General features: G+C 36.3%; 1 protein-coding gene across 1 annotated transcript in view; it reads right to left on the bottom strand.

Annotated features, from left to right (window-relative positions):
* Positions 1 to 24,573, bottom strand: part of LOC150088286 (cubilin-like) — a 670,594-nt gene that overhangs the window by 312,672 nt on the left and 333,349 nt on the right. Inside the window, exons 10-11 of the mRNA XM_090370103.1 lie at positions 24,122 to 24,290; positions 10,640 to 10,771 (exon numbers count right to left, since the gene is read on the bottom strand). Of these exons, the coding sequence (XP_090226229.1) occupies positions 10,640 to 10,771; positions 24,122 to 24,290 (301 nt within the window). The remainder of the gene's footprint in view (positions 1 to 10,639; positions 10,772 to 24,121; positions 24,291 to 24,573) is intronic.

Raw genomic sequence — 24,573 nt, 5'->3', positions numbered from 1 at the left:
TTAATATCACATCAAACTGACTCCACACTGCACTGCCCAGTCATGTCGACTGGCTGTACTTCCTTGAATTTTATGTTTCTTAACTAATAGCATAATCCCTTCTCCCTTCTTATCCTGTCTATCCTTCCTGCGCACATTGTATTCCCCAAATTTCATTCCTGCATTCCTTATCTTTGTGTGACACCAAGTCTCTGATATCCCAATAATGTCTGCCTTTGACGTTTTGACCAACACCTCAAATTCATCAAATTTATTTACCAAACTCCTAGCATTGGTGTACAAGCAACTATACATGCACCTGTTTCTACTCTTAGTTACCCTAACACAGCCCATGTGTTTACTTGTACCGCAATGATCCCCAGCAGTCTCTGAAATCCCCTCACCTTGTTTTCCGGGCTGCTGCTCATTCCAATAGAAGCAGTGCAAGAATCACTTTCACCTCTGCCAGCGGCTACTGTTAATCTATTAATCCGTGTATCTCTCTCTCCGAAGCTAGCAGTTTTCTGACCTACCCAACACTACCTCAATAGCATGAGCAAATATTCTTGCATCCTTTCTATTTCAGTGTATCCCATCCCTGTAGAACAGTCTCTCTTGTTAACAACCACAGACCAGGCTGAGAAAAATTCTACCCCTTAAGCCTTGCACAATCTCTCCAGGACCGAATTTATCGACAAGGCTCTCATCATATACTCCCTCATATCGTATCTTGGTAGAATTGCAGATATTTTCAAACTCAACCCTAATTCACGGCTTTTTTTCAACAGTGACTTGTAATTTTTAAGTAATTCCGCCATCTCCTACTCTTAATATCATTCGTGTTAACGTGTACAACAATATCACCTTTTGTGACCTTAAAATATGTGGGCAACTGAGAGCTGGATGGACCCCTCAAATTAGATCCTTCAAGGGCATCTACCCTGTCCTTCAAGCTCTCATAGAGGCCCATAACGACGCTGAGATGTCGCCCGATTTCCTCATGCTTCTTACATCGTGCACACACACACACACACACACACACACACACACACACACACACAAAGACAATCCCCATGCAATATCATGTCCCATCCCTGATGCTCCACAAACATCAAACAAGCAGTACATTTTAAAAGGCTGTGATTCAGAGGACAACTCCCCCCCCCTTCTCCCCTGAGCCAAAAAACTCCCATTAGCTTGAGCCTTTTGCCTTGCTGCTCTGGTCTGAGTCATGATTTCAATTTCGATTCAATTTCAATACAAAATTATTACCCTAAACTTATATCTGAATGAAGTTATAACTCTATATATATATATATATATATATATATATATATATTTTTTTATTTTTTTTTTTTTCAGTATAAAATTTTTCAGGATATCAACTGGACCAATCTGATTCATCCCTTTCCTTCTAGAGTTTAAATAAGTAAAGAACGCTTTGCTGTTTTTCTTTGCATCCTTTGCCAAAGATTTTTCTCAATCTGCCTTTGCCTGCCTAACCTTCTTTGTGACTTGGTTACAGATCTATCCTATGCACACCAAACTGACTCGACTGCACTGCACTGTCCAGCCATGGACAGTACAGTGCTGTACTTCCTTGGAATTTGCGTTTATTTGCGGTTATGCTATTAACTAATAGCATAACTCCTCCTCCCTTCCTATCCTGTACACATTCTATTCCCCAAATTCTAGTTCTTTATTCCTTGGAATGATAGATATGTTCTATCATTCCAATAAATTCAAGGAAGAATTAGACAAACTTCTTGAGAGAATGGATAGAGAAATGGGATTTTTTTTCTAGTTATACTGTATAAGCTTGCTTTCTTGCATCTTTTGCCACCATTAATACTAATATTCTAGAACAGCAGATTGACAATTGTTGAAGGAAGAGGGTAAGAAGATAATTATGGATCTCTGATGTCACCATTACTGCAATTATAATGATTTAGGGTGACAAATGTCTTTAAAATTAATCTGCTTCATTCCCATCTCAGATTTTTTTCTAAAGATTTGGCAGATATAGCAAGCGGAGCACTTTTATCTGGATATATTCACAATGGAAAAGCAGTAACCAAGACCAAGTTAACAGTATACTGCAATGATAAAAAATTAAGCTGGTTTCTCAAGATGACACTTAAAATAAAGGTCAACAGGGGTCCCTTACTGTTTTTATGATTTATGAATGACACTGACATAGGCTTTTCAAGTTTGATGTCTAAGTTTTCTGATGATATAGAGTAGGAGCACAGTGCTTAAGGATAGAAATCATGGTATTCTACTTAAAAGAAGATCTGAATAAACTAAGCAGATGGGCTATCAAATGGCAATTAATGTTTAAAAGTGATACATACAAGATATTGCATTTTTTATCATCATTGGTATTAGTAGTGGCATATTATGCTAGAAAGCATAATATACCATAATAAGCATATTATGCTAGAAAGCATAATATGCCACTATTGTCATATTCATAACAACAGATGAAAATTTGTTCCAACAATCGACGACCTGCCAAAGGCAAACATCCACACCTCTATCCTGTTCTAACACATCAATCTTGCTCTTAATGTCACAATTTACCACTTTCTACAGCAGTCTATTTTATATGTAATAGTATCAAGAGCTTTCCTGAAATCCAAGTGTTGATATCAAAATTATTTTTTGCATCCAATTTCTTTTTTTTTTCTTTCAACCATGGTATCCAATCACATTAGTCAGAGAAGATCATGTCTCAGAAATCCATGCCATGACTACAGTATATCTAAGTGGTCTTGCATTATTTCTTTGAGCAGTGGCTCCATTATTTTTGTGTGGATAGAATAAAGTAATTACTGTAATTACTCATGTAACCCTTTATGAACAGGGGATACATTAGACATTTTCCAAAGATGCTCTCATAATTATGTTTGTTGATTGTTTGTTATTTGGAACATTAGCAACTAAGGCCATATTGCTCCGGGGATATGCGGTGGTCATTCCCTGACCTTTCTGCATCCTCTGTATTTGATGGTCACAGGCTCGAACCCCGGTCTAATCAAGAAGCGTGTGCTACGCACTGCTGCTCCTGCCCACCTAGCCATGGAGGCGCCCTCATAATTATGGCCAAGAGTTTGCTTCCCTTAATATAATTGAATAAATCAAATTCAACCCAGGCATCATTTTTTATGTTAAGATTCAGAAATTTCTCTTCTACTTTTCTCTCAGTTATCAGAGAATTATTTATCTCCCGGTTAGAGTTTGAAAAAATTTTGGTATCCCATTCCTGAATATCTTCTCATGTGTGATGGTATAAGCAAGATACCTATTCAGTTTGTCAGCGACCTGAGCATGATCAATGGTTAGACTATTGATTTCAAGTGGCCCAATGTGATACAACCCCCATCTTCTACCATTAATATAAACAATGAAGTTTTGGCATTCTTTGCCAGAGACTTCACATAATCTGTCTTAGGTAGATATACCTCCATTGTGACTTGATTGCAAACTAGTTAATATCTACTATAAATTTCTGTATGAACTACTACTTCATATGCATTCCATGCATTAGTTATCTAATGCATGGAATTACTTCTTTACTTAAATCATGATTTCTTTACTTATGTAAACTCTAGAAGGAAGGGAATTCATCAGATTGATATTCATGGTTCGACTGTTCATGATCCTGCTCAGGAAGCTGACAAACTGAATGAGAATTTCACATCAACATTCACTCATCAGGAATTCTGTAGAGAAGTGGAGGCCAGAAGTTTTTCTAATTCTAATAAGAAACTAAATGACTTTGTAATAACTGAGAGGAAAGTGGAAGGGAAACTGTTTAAATTAAACATAAGAAGGGCATCTGGCATGGATGGGATTTATTCAGTTATATTAAAGGAGGCAGCAAAGGAAGTAAGCAAACACTTAGCCATAATTATAAGAGCATCCTTGGATACAGAGGAGGTCCCCACAGACTTGAGAAGTGCAAATGTATCCCCAATTAACAAATGGAGATCAAAAGGTGACACGAGTAATTACAGACCCGTTAGATAACTAATGTACAAGTTAGTGCATTTGCATCATTTCTGTACATAGCCAACTACATAAGTAGTTATAAATTGGCATCATCAAGTATATCTCATATTGTGAATAGCTTCACAAAATGTTGCCATGATATTGCACTACCTTGAAGAAGTGATGCTTCCCCATTGAAGAAGACTATTGTTACTTATTCTCAGAGGATACCATCACCCATATAGCACCATTTCAGAGTTTATTGGCTCCTCATCAGTGGGTGGGCAGGTACCCTGGTGTTGCAAGGGTACCTGCCCACCCTCCAAAATGGTGCCATATCAGTGTGGTATCCACTGAGAATAATAACAATAGTCTTCTCCTGTGGTGAAGTGTTACTTATTCGAGGTAGTGCAATATCATGGCAACATTTTGTGAAGCTATTCACAATATGAGATATACATGATGATGCCAATTTATAACTACTTAAGTAGTTGGCTATGTACAGAAATGATGCAAATGCACAAACTTGTATTTTAGTTAAATTATTTACGTAACCTGAGGCTTTAGCCCTAAACTATACTGTAATCTATATAACTCCACACCATACTGTGGATTTATACTTCGCAACTGGGTTGTCATCATTGCAACACCAGAGTAACTGCCCACCCACTGATGAGGAGCCAATAAGCTCTGATACGGTACTGCACGGATGATGATATCTGCTGAGAATAAGTAACAATAGTCTTTAGCATTAGCATTAGTAGAAGCATATGATGCAAGAAAGCAAGCTTATTCAGCATCAGCCAAAAAAAAAAAAAAAAAAAAAAAAAAAAGCACAACCACTACTCCCATTTCACCCCTCCGTTCGTTCGAAATACCTGTCCAGCTGAGCCTTAAATTTGTTTAGGCTATCAACTTCAACAACAAGTGATGGAAGTCTATTCCACAAACCAACTGCCCGCTGGCTAAAGGCAAATTTCCGCACATCTATCCGACATCCGTAATTCCTCAATTTAAATTTATGCCCTCTCAGGTGATTATTCTGAGCAAGAGGAAGAATCTCATCGGCATTGAGCATGCTCAAGCCATTCAAAGCATTATATACCTCTATCAGATCACCTCGCCGATGCCTAGTCTCCAGACTCTGTAATTTGCAAAACTTAAGCCTTTCTTCATAAGAGCAACCTTTTGTTCCATTCACTAATCTTGTTGCCCTTCTCTGTACTCGTTCCAGCAGCTCTACATCCTTCTTGAAATGAGATCTGCAGACCTGTATACAGTACTCAAGGTGTGGCCTGACCAATGCCTTATACAAGGGAATAATCACATCCCTATCCCTGCTAGAAAAATTCCTGTATATCATTGACAAGACACCATTGAGCTACTCTTGCAGCTCGTCTGCACTGCTCAGAGAACTTCATATCTGCCTGCACAATTACCCCCAGGTCCTTTTCATTCTCTACCACTGTCAGCGTAGTACCACAGAGTTCAGAGTTGATACGTTGATCTGGGGTTACTGTTTCCCATATGTAGTACTTTACATTTGTCAATGTTAAACTTCATTTGCCACCTCTCAGCCCATCTGCTCAACTTTTCCAGATCCTGTTGCAGCAGCATAGCATCAGTAGTGTCCTTAACAACCCTGCCAACCTTTGTATCGTCTGCAAACTTGGACATTAAGCTTGATATACCATCATCTATATCATTTATAAATACAGAAAACAACAATGGACCCAACACTGAACCCTGAGGAACTCCACTAATAACATTAGTCCACGATGAGCAGTGTCCATTGATTACCACGCTCTGTCTTCTGCCACTCAACCATCCCTTTATCCATAGCAGCAATTTGCCTCCAATGCCACACTGCTCCAATTTGTGCAGCAGTCTTCCATGTGCAACAGTATCAAAAGCCTTTCTAAGATCCAAACATATAATATCAAAGTTATTCCCTGCATCCAGTTCTTTTGTGACTACATCATAGTATCCAATCAAATTGGTCAGGCAAGACCTGCCCTTAACAAAACCATGCTGTGTCTGAGCTATAACTGAATTCTTGTCCAGATGATCCTGCAGTGCTTCTTTAACCAGTGCCTCCATTAATTTTCCTGGAACCGAAGTTAAACTAACAGGTCTATAATTACTTGTGTCAGCCTTTGATCCTCCTTTGTGAATTGGGGTTACATTTGCACATCTCCAGTCTATGGGTACCTCCCCTGAGTCCAAAGAAGCTCTCATAATTATGGCTAGGGGTTTGCTTACTTCCTTTGCTGCCTCCTTTAATATAACTGGATAGATCCCATCCACTCCGGGTGCCTTTTTTATGTTTATCCTCAACAATTTCTCCTCCACTTTCCTCTCAGTTATTAGAAAATCATCTAGCTCACTGCCAATGTTTACTTCACCTACGACATTCCCCTTCCTGAATAACTCCTCATGTGTGAATGTAGATGCAAAATACTCGTTTAGATTGTTAGCCACCTGAGCAGGATCCTAAACTGTTGAACCATCAACATACAGTGGACCAATCTGATTCATCCCTTTCCTTCTTGAGTTAAAATAGGTAAAGAATTCTTTTCTGTTTTTCTTTGCATCCTTTGCCAAGTATTTCTCATAATCTGCCTTTGCCTGCCTAATCTCCTTTGTGACTTGGTTACAGACCAACTTATATCTATCATAGGCTTCCATGTCACCCATTAATTTTTATGTATCCCATGCATTTTTCTTCTCTGCCATATGTCTCATTAGTTCATCTGACAACCATTTAGGCCTGAACCTTGAACAATATTTCTTGCTTGTTATGTAAAGCCTGGTAGCTTCCAAGATTAGTTCCTTGAATGCTTCCCATTTTGAATTTGCTGTTGGTAACATCATCAGTTGGTCCCACTGTATAGAATTTAAATACTGTCTCAGCCCATCATAGCTTTTTGAAGGGTTTTTGCTTTCGCCTTTACGAAAGCAAAAACCCTTCCCTTTACCTCTGATGGTAGTTACCTCCTTGAGTAAATCCCACTTCAGCACACTGTGATCACTGCCACCTAGTGGTTCCTTTATCTGCAGATTCTTAATGCATGAAGAAACACTACTGATAATCAGATCAAGAGTATTACTCCCTCTAGTTGCCTTCCGAACATGCTGGTGTAGAAAACAATCATCCAATAAATCCACAAAAGCTTTGCTAGTGTGTGAGTGACCAACCCAGAAATTCCAGTCAATATCTGGGAAATTAAAATCCCCCATTATAAGACTCTGTGATTTACTGGCCCATTCTATTTCCCTGTACAGTATCTTATTATACTCATCAGAGTCATTAGGCCTATAGCACACTCCTACTCTCAATTTTGATTTACCCATTCTTATGTCACACCAAACTGACTCGACACTGCCCTGTCCATCGATGTCGACTGACTTCACTTCCTTCGATTTTATGTGTTTTTTTAACTAATAGCATAACCCCTCCTCCCTTCCTATCCTGTCTATCCTTTCTGTAGACGATGTACTCCCCAAATTCCAGTTCTGCATTCCTTATATCTGTGTGACACCATGTCTCTGATATCCCAACAATATCTGCCTTTGATGTTTTGAGCAAAACCTCAAATTCATCAAATTTATTTACTAAACTCCTAGCATTGGTGTACACGCAAGTATACATGCACCTGTTTCTATTCTTAGCTACCCTAACACAATCCATGTGTTTACTTGTACCGCAATGACTTCCAGCAGTCTCTGAAATATCCTGCACATTGTTTTTCTGGCTTCTGCTCATTCCAATAGAAGCAGTGCAAGAATCTCTTTCTCCCATGGTGAAGCATTACTTATTTGAGGTAGTGCAATATCATGGCAACTCATTGTGAAGGTATTCACAATATGAGATATACTTAATGATGCCAATTTATAACTACTTATGCAGTTGGCTATGCACAGAAATAATGCAAATGCACTAACCTGTACATTAGTTAAACTACTTATGTTACCTGAGGCTTTAGCCCTAAACTATAATGGCGACTTGTTAGTTTAACTTCTGTTCAGGAGAAAGTAGTGGAATCTCTGGTTAAATGAGAAATCAATGCAGAATAATCTAGACAACACTGCAGCTACAGTTCAGATGCAGCATGGCTAGTTAAGAGGAAAGTTTGCCTGATCAATATGACAGGATATTATGATCTGGTCACAAAGTAACTGGATACAAAAAATAATTTTGATGTCATATTTTTGGATTTCAGGAAGGCTTTTAGCATTAGCATTAATTGAAGTATATGATGCAAGAAAGTAAGTTTATACAGCATCAGCCAAAAAAAAAAAAAAAAAAACCATTCCATTTTATCCAAGCGGTCACTCCAAATATTTGTCTAGTTCAGCCATAAATTTATTTAAGCTATCAACTTCTACAACAACAGATGGAAGTCTATTCAAGCAATCAACATCCCGCTGGCTAAGGCAAACTTCCACACATCTATTCTACAGATGCCATTCCTCAATCTGAATCTATGACCTCCCCAAAGGTTTGTAGTCTCAGCAAGCGGAAGTATCCAGTCAGCATTGAGCCTGCTCAAACCATTCAAGGCCTTATACACCTTAATCAGATCACCACACAGGTGCCTAGTCTCCAGATGTTGCAACTTACAAAACTTAAGCCTTTCTTCGTAAGCACACACCCCTTTCTTCCTCTCAACAATCTTGTTGCCCATCTCTATTCATTCTAGGAACTCTACATTCTTCTTAAAATGAGGCCCCAGACCTGTATTCCATACTCAGAGTGGGGCCTGACCATTGCTAGGCAAATTGCTGCTATGGATAAAGGGGTGGTTAAGGGGGAGAAGACAGAGAGTGGTAATCAATGGACACTGCTCATCGTGGACTAATGTTATTAGTGGAGTCCCTCATGGTTCAGTGTTGGGTCCATTATTGTTTTCTGTATTTATAAATAATATTGATGATGGTATATCAATCTTAATGTCTAAGTTTGCTGACAATACAAAGTTTGGCAAGGACACTACTGACGCTATGCTGCTGCAACAGGATCTGGAAAGGTTGAGCAGATGGGCTGAGAGGTGGCAAATGAACTTTAACATTGATAAATGTAAAGTACTACATATGGGAAACAGCAACCCTAGAGCAACGTATCAATTCTGTGGTACTACACTGACAGTGGTAGAGAATGAAAAGGACCTGGGGATAATTATGCAGGCAGATATGAAATTCTCTGAGCAGTGCAGACAGTCTGCAAGAGTAGCTCATGGTGTCTTGTCAATGATATACAGGAATATTTCTAGCAGGGATAAGGAGGTGATTATCCCCTTGTATAAGGCAATGGTCAGGCCACACCTAGAGTACTGTATACAGGTCTGGATAGGCGCCTCTGTAGCCAGGTGGGAAGGAGAGCAGTGAATAGGACACGCTTCTTAATTAGACCGGGGTTCGAGCCCATCACCACCAAATACAGAGGATGGGGAAAGGTCAGGGAATGACTACCGCATATCCCGGAGCAATATGGCCTTAGTTGCTAATGCTGCTAAAACCAAATAACAAACAACAAACAAACAGGTCTGAATGCCTCATTTTAAGAAAGATATAGAGCTGTTCAATCGAGAAAGGGCAACAGATTAGTGAATGGAACAAAGGGTTGCTCTTATGAAGAAGGCTTAAATTTTGCAAATTGCAGTGTCTGGAGACTAGGCACTCAAGAGGTGATCTGATTGAGGTGTATAAAGCCTTGAATGGTTTGAGCATGCTCAATGCTGATGGGATTCTTCCCCTTGCTTAGAATAATCACCTGAGAGGGCATAAATTCAAATTGAGGAAAGACAGATGTAGGATAGATGTGCGGAAGTTTGCCTTTAGCCAGCGGATAGTTGGTTGGTGGAACAGACTTCCATCTTTTGTTGTGGAAGTTGATAGCCTAAATAAATTTAAGGCTGAGCTGGACAGGTATTTGAGCCCTTGGATTTGTTTTTCTTTTTACGGAGGGGTGAAATGGGAGTGGGGTTTTTTTTTTTTTTGGGTGATGCTGCATAAGCTTGCTTTCTTGCATCATATGCCTCTACTAATGCTAATGTTAATTTCCAAAACACAGAAATTGAATTAGAACAAAAGACTATTATCAGATGTATTGTTTATTTTCACTTTTATATAGTTTTAATCTACTTGTATTGCTTCAAAAATCTTATGACTTGTTTCTAAAAACTGATCAGTAGTAATTGGTTTCATGACTTTGTAGTGAAATTGTGAGGCAGATTAGAAACAACAGAAATTGTTGCAGCAAATAGCAACCATTAGATAACTTAAGATAAAACATGGAAAAATACTTAGTTCTTAAAAAAATTCAAATTTAACTTATACTTATTAGACAGACATACATCAAGGGGAATGTGAATAATTTCAATCATTACAGCAGTTAACAATTGATTGGATACTTCTGGGACATTGTGTAAAATAAAAACAAGTAACAAGCTTATGTTACTTGGTTTTGCCTTTAGCCAGCGGGTTGACAAAATGTGCTAACAAAAAATACCATCATCACCACAAGGTGATGGCAAAATTTGTTATAGTAATATAACATTTATTCCCAGAATTATGTTGTAAAGGCAAGGCATTTTATTATTATTCACAGTTTTTATTCTTTTAAATAATGAATCTTAAATACATTTTGGTATTGTATAAATATTACCTGGTGGGCATGAACCACATATTCTACTACCATGAACATTGGTACACTGCACATGGGGAATCTGTGAACATCCACCATTATTTAGTTCACATTCATTAATATCACTGCAGACAAAGCCATCACCTGTGTAACCTAAATAAGAAAAATTATTGCTGATTAGTAAAAACATTGTATGAGTACTGAATAAAATAACTTATAAACTGTATTCAAAAATTGTGTTATATTAAAACTAAAATCACTAATAGAAACTCTTTTATTATGATAAAAACTAGAAAAACAACTTACACTTCAGAAATATTTACTTTCAAGCTACCAGAAAACAGCTTAGGATATAAACACTATTTATTTATCACATGTCAACTGATAAAAATACAATCATCTAGCAAAGGAACTGTCATCCAGTTATTACTGTTAGTAGCAAAGAAGCAAAGCTAATTGTAGTGTCAACTACCATCAGAGGTGCAACTAGGACAGGGATTCCCAAACTAAGGCTTGCTTCAGATTTGGCCAGTATATATTTTTTATTGATATCTTTAATAAATTATAATTTTTTTTTATTTTCCCACTGAAACAGCAATATTTTTATCTTTAACGTTATTCTTTTTAATAATAATATGGGTTAATCTTTAGCATATGGTTCTTTAGCACTTGGATTGGTTGTGCGAAGGCTTTGTGTGAAACAATGATCACCTAGCATAGCTCCTTTTACCCATTGCTAGTGATTGGCTACATGCTGGCAATGTCAGGTTAGTGTGTTTATTCCCATTTTGCTGAGTGTTTGGGGTTAATCTTTAATATATGGTACCCAAATAGGTTAGTGTGTTTATTCCATTTTTCACTTGAATCCCTCCTTAACCAACTGACTCTTTGTAACTAGTCAAAAATGAAAGTCTATTTAAAAAAAAAAAAAAAAAAGCTGGGTTATGTTATGCCACATTCAGATGAGATTTGAGCAAAAAAAACAAAATAAACACACTAACTTAAAGGGGCGTCACATGCTAAAGATTAAGGAAACCCTTTAGGCTAGTATGTTGATTCCATATTTGACTTAAATATACTAACCTGCCCTTTTTTTTTTTTTAAATAGACGTTTATTTTTTTTAGCAATAAGGTCAGGTTATGTTAAGGCACTATTCAGGAGGATTCAAGGAAAAAGCAGAATAAACACACTAACCTAAAGGGCTTACATAATCTTTAGTATACATTACCTCTTTAGGTTATTCAGTTATTTCATTGTGTTGTTGTTTTTTTTTTTTTAACTACACTTGCATTTTCTGCAAGTCAAAAAGGTCAGGTTATGTTAAGGCACTATTATTTTACACAAATGATTGCAGTTTCTCACTTATTCTTTTGATAGTCAAATCAGGATTTCAAAATTCTCCAATTACTAAGTCAAAAATTTTTATATTTTTAGTAAATGTTTTTTGTGAATTAACCTCCATTTTCAGTTCTTCGTGTCTCTACACATGCACTATTATATAAAAGTGTCAAAAACAGATATCTGTTTGGCAAGAAATTCCTGTATTAAATTCCTGTATTTTGACAACGTTCTTCTGGATTGTGTTAAAGGTGATGGAAATAAAGCACAAAAGAGCTACACTTCTTCTTCTAGCGCTTTCATCATTGGAATTATATCAACTAGTAGGCCAAGTTGAAGTACAGTCAGTCCTCGTATAGCATGATAGTTGTGTTCCTAGAAACCCTCGTGCAATGCAAAATCGTGCAATATAAACAACAGGCCCTATGGGAAAAATAGGGTTAGGTGCCAGTCACCCAAGATTGAACACACATTTGTAACCAAAACATTACTAAACACAATAAATAATCGTAACAAAATACTTACGTATTTTATTACGACTATTACGTAATAAAATATTGCTAATGCTTTTGCTTCTATCATAAGCAAACTTGTTTTTTGTTTGATTTTCTATTGAAACAGATGACAGCCGTTCCATCTCGTCCAATACTTTGTGTCTTAATCTAATGGATTTTAATTACACTTTGAGTTGTTCCTTCTATAAAAGTTGCTTTTATTTTCTCTGCATTCTTTGTAATTCTCGGTGTTGGCTCATTTATGTCTGTAGCACGTGCAATATCACATGGTCTTTCATTTCGCTCAAAGCGTTTCACAATTTCATATTTTTTCTCTATCGACAGAGGCGGGCTGGCCATAAACCTTACCGGGGGAACCCCAGTGGGCTGGGGGCCTTTGTGATTTTGGCCATAAACGCTAGTATGAGGCCACTACAAATTTTTCCGGGAAAGAATTTTTGACCCAGTCTGCCTCTGTTTATCGATATATTGCTTTTCTTTTTCTCTCTGAATCTGCAGTGTCTTCACCAGGATGCTCCTTTTCACACCTTTTAAGTATTTTACTCATTTTTAGGGAATAAAGCACAATTACAAAATGAGGAGGCACGCTTGATACACATAAACAAAGCTGCGCGCGTGTAGCAACTGAATAAACAACCACCGTAAAGGCAGAGATACACTATTAACACCTCATATTTTACTAAAGCACATTTCTAGGGGTTACTACCATAAAACAATAAAAACAATTTCCAGTTGCATTTCTGCTAGTGGAATCTATTATAAACTCGATCTAATTGGATTTGCGATAATACCGATAGCTGGAATTGTGTGGGTTTTTACGTTATTATAGTGAAATGTGTTTCCCCTTCACTGATATAAAACACATAAATACATTTTCAGAATCTTTCCTTCATTCCTATCGTGTTGCATTCAGTTGGGGTGATTCCGTGTTCGACTGCCATTTCTTGTAAACACAAAGGCAATCGTGCATAAGCGAATTCGGTTCGTGTTATATAAGATATCGTTCTCCAATTTATAAATCGTGTATGATTGAATTTGTGTAGTGTAAACACGTGTTATACGAGGACTGACTGTATTTCCAATTTCAATTTGACCAGATATTTCAAGTTGAAATAGTTGATATCTGTGTATTAGGTTACTTGGAAAAAGACATCTTCATAGTTCCAGTAGTATCAATCAAATACATAGCAACACATAGTCCAGATAACTGTGAATCACAACTTGAAAGAATTGAATTTTTGTCAATATACCACCCATTATATCTTTCTTATAAATCATACCATACCACCAATGAAGGTTACATCATACCATTGTAAATACCATGGCTACCATGGAAAAATTACTGCTTAGATTAACATCAGTTGATCACATTTTTTACATAAGCTGCTACCTTTGTATACCATATTTAAGTATAGAATTTGATAGACTGAAGAATATGAAGTTCTGGTTAATTCATCAAATGCTAATATTGTAGACAAAATATAGCGGCACTCTGATACTGGGGGTGAAGAATTTGAATGTGCTAATTATAGTCTGTGAGGAAGGACATGCATATGTATGTACACAAGGTGTTTAAAAAATGATATAATATATTAGATCAATACAGAGTAGCAGAACGTATATCACAAACTTGATAGCATAAGGTATAACGTAAAACTAGATAGCACAATACATAGCACTGCATTAGGGATCTGTTAGTTTAGTATAGTATTATCAATTAATCAATAAAATTTATTAATCTTTTAAAATTTCATTGGATGTAGAGTTGCTAGAATGAGTACACAGAAGGGCAACAAGATTGGTGAGAGGAAAAAAGGGGAGTCCATACAAAGAAAGGCTTCAGTTCTGCAAATTGCAGCATCTGGAGACTAGGCACCTGAAAGGTGATCTGATTAAGATGTATAAGGCCTTGAATGGTTTGAGCAAGTAAAATGCTGATAGGATTATTCCACTTGCTCAGTTTACGAGCATGAGGGGACACAGATTCAAATTGAGGAAAGACAGTTGCAGAATAGATGTGCAGAAGTTTGCCTTTAGCCAGCAGGTAGTTGATTGTGGGAACAGACTTCCATCTGTTGTTGAGGAAGTTGATAGCTTAAATAAATTTAAGGCTGAACTAGACAAACATTTGGAGTGAATGGATGGGTGAAATGGGAAGGGTTTTTTTTTTTTTTTTTTTCTTTTTTTTTTTTTTTGGCTGATGCTGTATAAGCTTGCTTTCTTGCATCATATGCCTCAACTAATGGTAATGCTAATGCTAAAAGATGATATTGCTCTTTAACATCATCAACTTTTACCTCTGGCAGACACACTCTGGTCCTATTCCACGTATCCTTTTTCATAATATATTTCACATTTCCCTGACAATAGATTCACCAACGAATACTAGCTCGTGTGCAACTAGTGCATTCTGCCTTGAAGATTGCCACAGTGTTACCAGATGACCAAGAGTATGCTCTGGCATTCAGTTGGGAAGCTGGGAGCTTGATGGCCCTCCCCCATTTTAATTCCTTCGAGGGCATCTACCCTACTCTTCAAACTCTCGTAGATGTCCATCAGGATGCCGAGTTGGCGTCTAATTTCTTCATACTCTCTGCACCTAGCACACACAAAGACATCCTCCTTGGCTAGATCATGTCCTGTTCCAGAAAGGTTGGGAAACATTTCACAAATTGCACATGTTTTTAGACTGGGATGCTTTGGAGATTTGCCCCATTCAATAGCTGATGCCATTAAATGGGATGACCCAACTAACACTGACTCAATAGCATCACCTATCGAGGCAGTGTTAGGTGGGTTGGAAAACACGATACCTTGGGGAAGAGGATTCATAGACTAAGAGATTGACTAACAGTAGCCACAGGCAGAGGTGACAGTGATCCTTGCACTGTTTCTATTAGAATGAAAAGCAGCCTGGAAAACAAGATGCTGGTGATTTCAAGGACCGCTAGGAGTCATCATGGAACAAGCATATATATGGGCTGTACCAGGTTCAAATGAAGTTGAACCTAGTACAGCCCATGGTACCTGGTAGAAAATCTAAGGAAGTTCATCCAGTTGACATGGGTGGATAGTGCAATGTTGAATGAGGTTTTACAGACATTCCATGTACACCAATACTAGGAGTATGGTAAATAAATTTGATGAATTTGTAGCGCTGGTTAAAACATCAGAGGTGGATATTGTTGGAATATCAGACACAAGGTGTCACACAGATATAAGGAATGCAAAAATGGAATTTGGGGAGTGCGATGTACTCCCCAAATTCCAAGTGCTGGTCAAGACATCAAAGGCAGATATTGTTGGAATATCAGAGATGTGGTGTCACAAAGATAGAAGGAATGTAAAATTGGAATTTGGGAAGTACAATGTGTATAGAAAGGATAGATGGGATTGGAAGGGTGGAGGGGTTATGCTGTTAATTAAAAAACACATAAAATCTAAGGAAGTTCATCCAGTTGACATGGGTGGATAGTGCAATGTTGAGTCCATTTGGTGTAACATAAGCACTGGGAAACCAAAAATGGGAGTAGCAATTGCTTCTTTGAAAGTACAGTAAACCCCCACTATTCACGGTATCTGTATTCGCGGTCGCTGATTTAATATAAAATGAAACCTAAAAAAATGTGAATTTTAAAGCTGTGAACATTTTCCGCTATAAAAAAACATGGGCGTGGCTAAAATCATCTTTCCCAGTCAAAACAGCGGTCAATGGGTGGGGGGAGAGGGGTGACAAAATCGCGAGCATGGATGTTTCTCGCTAATACTTGTTCAGTATGTGCTATGCACTTGTCGTGGAAGGTTTCGCCATTTGCTTTTAATTTATATGCTTATAAATTGAATAAATTTATAAATTGATATGGGGCTTACAAAAGTGAAAAATCTACCGTTTTGCAGTGTGTTAGTGAAAACAGACTTTTTTGAGTGTGTTAACGGAAGAAAGTGACTTTATTGTGGACAAGTTCTTTTCTAACTCCTACAAAATATGGCTACGAATAACAAGGGAAATGTGAAAATATCAAAGAAGGTGATGACATTAGCGAATAAAATTGAGTTATTAGACAAAATTTCTAATGGTGAAAGTGTCTCCTCAGTGGCAAAACATAAAATCAATGAGTCAACGGTACGATCAAGAAATCGGAAGAAAAAATCCACTGTAGTGTCCGTGAAAATGCGCTAATTGCTTCAAAAATTTCCTCTGTAACTCGTGATGTTAAATTAGAAAAAATGGAAAAGGCTTTAAATCTATGGATAGAAGACCGAACTCAAAATAAAATTCCGTTAAATTCACTCATTATTCGTGAAAAGGCAAAACTCCTTTATCAACACTTTAGCGAAACTGGTGATAGCACTGGCAGGATAAGTTTTTTAGCTATAGCAAAGGCGTTGAATTGAAAGATTTGTTTGAAATTTCTAATAAATATTACATTTAATATTAAATTGTTTCTTATTTTCATTTCGATGCCACATGCTTGCATTTCACTATGTACTGTCTATGTACATAGTCATATTATGAAGGTACATATAATACATACATAGACTAGTTTTTCTTATATATTTCATACTTTGGAACGGAACCCCTTTATTACTCAGTATTCGCGTTTTCGGTATTCGCGACATTTCTCAAGAACGTAACCCCCACAAAGAGCAGGGGTTTACTGTACACACAGTGGTAAATTATAATTTAATCCTTTTTCTAAAAGGGAAATTTGTTCTTCAGATAAAGTGTAAGAAAAGATTTGTGGCACTTTTGTAAACTGGTATGTCACTTATATAAGGGAAGGCTGTGTACGAATAATGTGTGGACTCTGAATATATTCTGGCACATTGCTCTTTGAGGGTATCCAGCTCACATAATTATAGTCAGTATTCTGATTATTTGTATTATTTGTATGTTTCAGTATATTTGTAGTCATGTTGTATCTATGTATAGGGTTGTCAGTCATATCATTACGAACCCTCCTACATCCGAGTAGAGCCTGTAGTTTATTTAAATGTCTAACTCGCAATTCGGTCACTATCGCCCTCCTGTTATACATCAATAGAAGCTTTCAAAATGGTCAAATCACTGGGATGTAAGTATTTTTTTAATCTTGTTATGATAACATTGTATCTGTCTAAAATATTTCCTTTTAACCGAAAACCATGATTATAGAGTGAGTTTAATAATGTTGTGCGATGTGGAAAAAATTAATTGATTTATACCAGGAATTATTGATTTATACAGGAATTCCCAAATTAAAACTAATTCTAGCAAACTTTGGCACAATATTCTCTGAAAGTCACTGCCTAAAAAATAAAATATGATGTTTTTGTGCAATGTATTTTAATGTTTCATTAATGTACACATTTATCAAGCTAAATAATCAATCTCCCTTGTTAACTGAAAAATGCAGCAATACCACAAAACTAATTTTAATAATGAACGGATATATGTAATGAATTAAATGAACAGATAGGTGTAATGGATTACCCCCCGCATGTACTTCCGAAGAGGCAATTAATAGTGGAACTAGAATTTTGTGTTAAGGACAGCCCTCAAAAATACATATTAATTCAGCAAGTTAACCAGATCATAAATAACCCAAAAAACTCCTTGATTACTGTAAATTAGCATTAGCATTAGCATTAGTAGAGGCATTTGATGCAAGAAAGCAAGCTTATGCAGCATCAGCCAAAAAAAAAAAAAAAACCCACTTCCACTTCACCCCTCTGTTCGTTCAAAATACCTGTCCAGCTGAGCCTTAAACTTATTTAGGCTATCAACCTCCACCACAAGGGATGGCAGTCTGTTCCACTAACCAACCACCCGCTGGCTAAAGGCAAATTTCCGCACGTCTATCCTACATCTGTCTTTCCTCAATTTGAATTTATGCCCTCTCAGGTGATTTTTCTGAGCTAGAGGAAGAATCCCATCAGCATTGAGCATGCTTAAACCATTCAAGGCTTTATACACCTCTATCAGATCACCTCGCTGGTGCCTAGTCTCCAGACACTGTAATTTGCAAAACTTAAGCCTTTCCTCGTAAGAGCACCCCTTTGTTCCATTCACTAATCTTGTTGCCCTTCTCTGTACTCGTTCCAGCAGCTGTACATCCTTCTTGAAATGAGGCCTCCAGACCTGTATACAGTACTCTAGGTGTGGCCTGACCATTGCCTTATACAATGGAATAATCACCTCCTTATCCCTGCTGGAAAAATTCCTGTATATCATTGACAATACTCCATGAGCTACTCTTGCAGCCCGTCTGCACTGCTCAGAGAACTTCATATCTGCCTGCACAATCACCCCCAAGTCCCTTTCATTCTCTACCACTGTCAGTATAGTACCACAGAGTTGATACGTTGCCCTGGGGTTGCTGTTTCCCATGTGTAGTACTTTACATTTGTCAATGTTAAACTTCATTTGCCACCTCTCAGCCCATCTGCTCAACCTTTCCAGATCCTGTTGCAGCACTGTAGTGTCAGTAGTGTCCTTGACAACCCTGCCAACCTTTGTATCATCTGCAAACTTGGACATTAAGCTTGATATACCATCATCAATATCATTTATAAATACAGAAAACAATAATGGACCCAACACTGAGCCCTGAGGGACTCCACTAATAACATTAGTCCACGATGAGCAGTGTCCATTGATTACCACTCTCTGTCTTCTCCCACTCAACCACCCCTTTATCCATAGCAGCAATTTGCCTCCAATGTCACACTGCTCCAATTTGTGTATCAGTCTTCCATGTGCAACAGTATCAAAAGCCTTTCTAAGATCCAAGTATATAATATCAAAGTTATTCCCTGCATCCAGTTCTTTTGTGACTGCATCATAGTATCCAATCAAGTTGGTCAGGCAAGACTTCCCCTTAACAAAACCATGCTGTGTCTGAGCTATAACTGAAGTCTTGTCTAAATGATCCTGCAGTGCTTCTTTAACCAGTGCCTCCATTAATTTTCCTGGAACAGAAGTTAAGCTCACAGGTCTATAGTTACTTGTGTCAGCCTTTGATCCTCCTTTGTGAATTGGGGTCACATTTGCACATTTCCAGTCTATGGGTACCTCCCCTGAGTCCAAGGAAGCTCTCATAATTATGGCTAAGGGTTTGCTTACTTCCTTTGCTGCTTCCTTTAATATAACTGGATAGATTGAAATGAAATGAAATGAAGCCATAGTGTTACGAAAATTATGGGAAAACAAGTATATTGTTATTCAAAGGGCTGATAAAGGATAAAGGGGGATACGGATAAAGGGGATACGGTGACGATTCTTAATAAAACAGATTAGATTAAAAAATTGGATACAATTATATTGGATGACTCAACTTATCAAGAGGTTGATACCTCCATTTTCAACAATCTGGTTAATCAATATAATAAAATTCTTACATTATACTGAAAAATGGATTACATCTCAATGGTACAATTGAAGAAACTTAAAGCTAGAACAAATAATGTTCGAACCCTCCAGCGTTAAGTATATTTTTAGATTTAAAAATATACTTAATGCTGGAGAGTTAAGTATATTTTTAACTGTTTCTACCAGTATTTCGGACAAGTGAAACTACATAAACCTGGGCACCCAATTCAATCTATTGTTTCTTAAAAAATTCCACTTCTTCGTCTTTGGCCACACACCTGTATTTTATTATCAAATCTTTTTGGCATACATTAAGATTTAGTATTAAAATTATGATACTTTATTTACTAATTTAAAAGGTCACAGAAACTGGGAAGAAGTAAAATTATTCTCATTAGATGTCACATCGCTATACACTAATGTTAATGTATTATACACGCTGGACATAATCTGGGATCTACTGAATAACAATGCTATTGGCATTAATCATACCCATTTAGTTAGGACGGAAATTTTTGAGTTAATTAAATTATTGATGGAGACAAATTATATTTAATTTCAGGGTAAGATTTATAATAGACAGATTTTTTTGGATTGCCTGACCTTAGTGGCTACATAGAAAAAATATACTTAACGCTGTTTCTACCAAAAATTACATTTTATGGTAGATACCTTGACAATATACTAACGATTATGGATCATAACACTATGAATGAAGTTTTACAGACATTCAATAATATTCACACTAGATTTAAATTTACACTAGAGATAAAACAGGAAGAAAGTAGGACCATCAATTTTTTAAATTTCATACTCAAAAGGGAGGGGGAAAACATGTTTTAGTATCTATCATAAACTTACAAACACATGGATGTTTCTTCACCATAGTAATTATTACCTGTACTCATCCAAGAGATCCATTATGTTGAATCAGTTTTTAAATGCATATTAATATTCAACTACACAACTTGCTGTACAGACATGGATGAATTGACTAAGAGGTTTCTAAATAGAGGATACCACTTGCATCCATTAACAGTATTAAATCACAGGCAGGTAGAGGTATGACGGAGTAAGTCAAATGATAGAATAATTAACATTAGATATAATAACATGGTTAATAATAAAAAACATTTTATTACAATTCCGTACATAGAACATTGGTACAGGAAACTTAACAATCTGTTTAGAGGCATCGAACTAAAAATAGTGGCTAAACCAACAAATAAATTACATTCAATATTAATGAATCACTCAGCATTAGCTTCTACTGAACAGTCAAATGACCTCATTTACAATATTTCTTGTGGGGATTGTGACTCCCCTTATGTAGGATCAACCAGGTATGTCTTAAATCTTAGGGTTAAGCAACATGAAGCATCTGTTCGGGCATCGCATGCTAATGCTTCAGAACTAGCATTTAAACAAAAATCACATATATAAACGAATGCTATAAACGAAAATCACGCTTTTCTTTTTAATGACGTTAAGATACTCAGTATCTAGCATAATTATAAAGAATTATTAATTTCCGAAACTTTAAAGATAAAAATACACAGTAATGCTATCAATATCTGCCAACCTTTTATCATTTTTGATGCGTAGTCGTTTGAATGCATGCATACTAACAGCTAATCTCCTATTAATATTGTAACACACACACACACACACACACACACACACACACACACACACACACACACACACACACACACACACACACACACACACACACAACATTCGCCAGTTTTATTTCAATCTGTGAGCACAACAAATATCAAAATGTTTTGGTCCACTTCAGGGAGGAATTTTAGTGGATTATAATTTTATTATTGCAATTTTATCACAATTTCAACTTATTTAAAATATATTTTTAATGTCATGGTTTTTCTGACATAATAGCTTCCATCACTAGAAGTTGTAGGGGGTTTGATATTTCTGGGGTCAGGTTTGGGATCGTTGACTGCAATCCTGGGGTATTGACTCGTTTGTGGCCTGAAGGTGAGGAACACATTTTGAGTTTTAAATTATCATTCAGTATTACAGAAAAGTAGGATAAGAAGAATTCCTATAAGACAGAATAAGGGTAAATTCCTTTGTATATTCTTAAATATTCTTTAAATATTTTATTTAGCTTTGCATATTCTCATTTTCATTTTTGTATTATTATTGTCATCTCTATTTTTATTTTATGAAAACTACCAGTTTTATTGAATTTTATGCATATTTTTGCCCAGGTGGAAGACAATAGCTGTGCTTGGGGGAAATAATAAAAATTTTAATTAATTAAATAAAAACTAGGGGGCTCTGCCCCCTGTTCGCTTTGCTCGACCACCCCTGCACACACTTTTCTACGTAAAATGTAGAGGTATAGCGAAGTAAGTCAAATCTTTTCTATGCAAAAGACACACCTGTCGAAATGCACTGATCGATATCTAATCAGAAATGACGTATGTAATTATTTACCTGTACATTTGTAGCAAAGTAATCACCCCACCCACTTGTACCATGTGACCTTCATCCCTCTTTTCTCATTGGCTACCCCGCCATGCAGCATTCTCAAGGTCAAATAAACATCACTATGTAATTATTTACATAGGTCACTTAAGAAACGACCTTTTGCTTCGGGTTCCATAATGCATGAGGAATACTGTTGCATACAAAAGAGCAGGACTAAAATATTTACAAACTGTACAAATATTTAAAAAATACTAAACTATTTACAAATATACAAACTATATCGAGTCTCTTCATCAGCTGACATTACAATGGAACATCAAGTGATTGTGGACGTGGTCATGTATTAGTCAGTGAAGCACATGCATGAGGTTGGTAAACGTTATGGAGACAGTTGTCTTTCTACGGAAGACAATGTAATTATTTACCTGCACATTTGTAGTTATGTAACTGCCCTGCCCTCTTCTCCCATTGTCTCGAATAAATATCACTAGGAGGAAAACTTTTTTAATGTATAGATAAATTATAATTTAATACTTGGATTTTAATACTTGGAATGTAATATTTAATAATGTTTGTCATAATTTAATTATGACAAACATTACATATTTTCCTGTTTCCTACCTAAAAATGGATATTATTTCTGGATTTGGAATACAATACTTACTACAAAATGCCAATGATTGTGAAAACAGCAAACCACTAGAGACCAATGCATTCAGTTTCTGTCTAGACTCGGCTATTCATGTCTAAAATTATGGCTGCTACAGTCCTCACCCCTCCCCTCCATCTGTGCAACAATCCTAATTTTTGTTAGCATAGCTAATGTGTTTTACATAGCTTCATATGATAGAAAGTCATAGATGTGGAGAGCAAGCACACATGCTTACAAGGGCAGTGACTGGGAATTTACCTGACACATTTTATCAAATCCCCCCCCAAACAAAACACACACATCATGATCACTGTTCATCAAAATTCCTACTGTAAATTCACCTGAAGGCCAGGTAAAACAGACAGCCCTCTTTCCATCCAATCCATCAGTTAACTTATTCTATGCCTCCTATACTGTGCTGAAATTATAATTCATTTCCTCTTTCAAAACTTACAAAAAAAATTTCAAAAGTTTTTAACCTTTTTTCTTATATTTTTCTTAAAATTTTCTTATATGTTTTCAAGAATTTTTATCATAAAACTATTAGTGATATATTTATTTATTTAAATGATATCCAAATTTACATGAAATAATATAAATATGAAAGAAAGTACATCTGAGTTGTAAACCACAAAAAACAAACAGAACAATCTAACTGCATTAAAAGTTGCTTTTACTTGAAAATATGTGTGCTTTTGAGGCAAACTGATAAGTTCAAAATGTTTTGTCTCCCTGGCCTCATATCAGAGAACTAGATGAATATCTCCCATCAATAAAGGTTCCATCCTTTACAGTTAGTCCATAAATCCACACGACATGTTCGCTTTTTAGCTATCATGACATATTCGTTAGCAGCATTATGGACTGTCAGTCACCTGATATTGTTAGTTATGAAAATGTAACAAACAATGTTCAGTCAAATCTTAGTAGTATTTCCAGCTGTGAATGGTGAAGTACCCTACTTGAGATTTTTTAATTAGGTATTCTTATTGTGGAATTTAAATTATAAATTTAAAACTCCAGTATTGTATGACTTACATTTAACAAGAAATTAAACTCTAAAACATTGCAGTTCTTTTTCTGATATGCTGTGTGTTACACCTGCTATAATAATCATGAATTTTTTTTTTTTTAATGAAATAACGAGTATGTGTTTCATGAAAAATTATATAAGAAACATGCTTACCAGACGGACATGGACCACAGTGAAAGGTTCCAGGTAAATTTATGCATGCAACCTTTGGATTCTGAGAGCATTTAGAATGATACGAAGCACACTCATCTATATCAACAACACAGGGAGGATTGATACCATCAGTTTTCCAGCCTTGTTCACAAAAGCACTTAAATTTCGCCTATTTAAAATAATAAAATTTGTTAAAGAGTAATTTTTAATAGATATACATATAAATTTTTATTTTGCAGTGTTTTTGTTGCTTACAAGAAATAAAACAGATAATTTTTATAAATTGAATGTCCATGGGATTTACCAATAAAGGTTCATACATGCTGTATTAAGCTCATATTTATATAAACTCTAAAAGGAAGGGGATGAATCTGATTGGTCCACTTGATATCAATGGTTCGACTGTTGATGATCCTGATCAGATAGCAAAAAAACTGAATAATTTTTTGCAT

The sequence above is a fragment of the Mastigoproctus giganteus genome, chromosome 3 (assembly GCF_048544385.1).
Source record: "Mastigoproctus giganteus isolate SK-2022 chromosome 3, ASM4854438v1, whole genome shotgun sequence".
In the NCBI taxonomy this organism is placed as follows: Eukaryota; Metazoa; Arthropoda; class Arachnida; order Uropygi; family Thelyphonidae; genus Mastigoproctus; species Mastigoproctus giganteus.
This window is presented reverse-complemented; position numbering and strand designations above follow the sequence as displayed.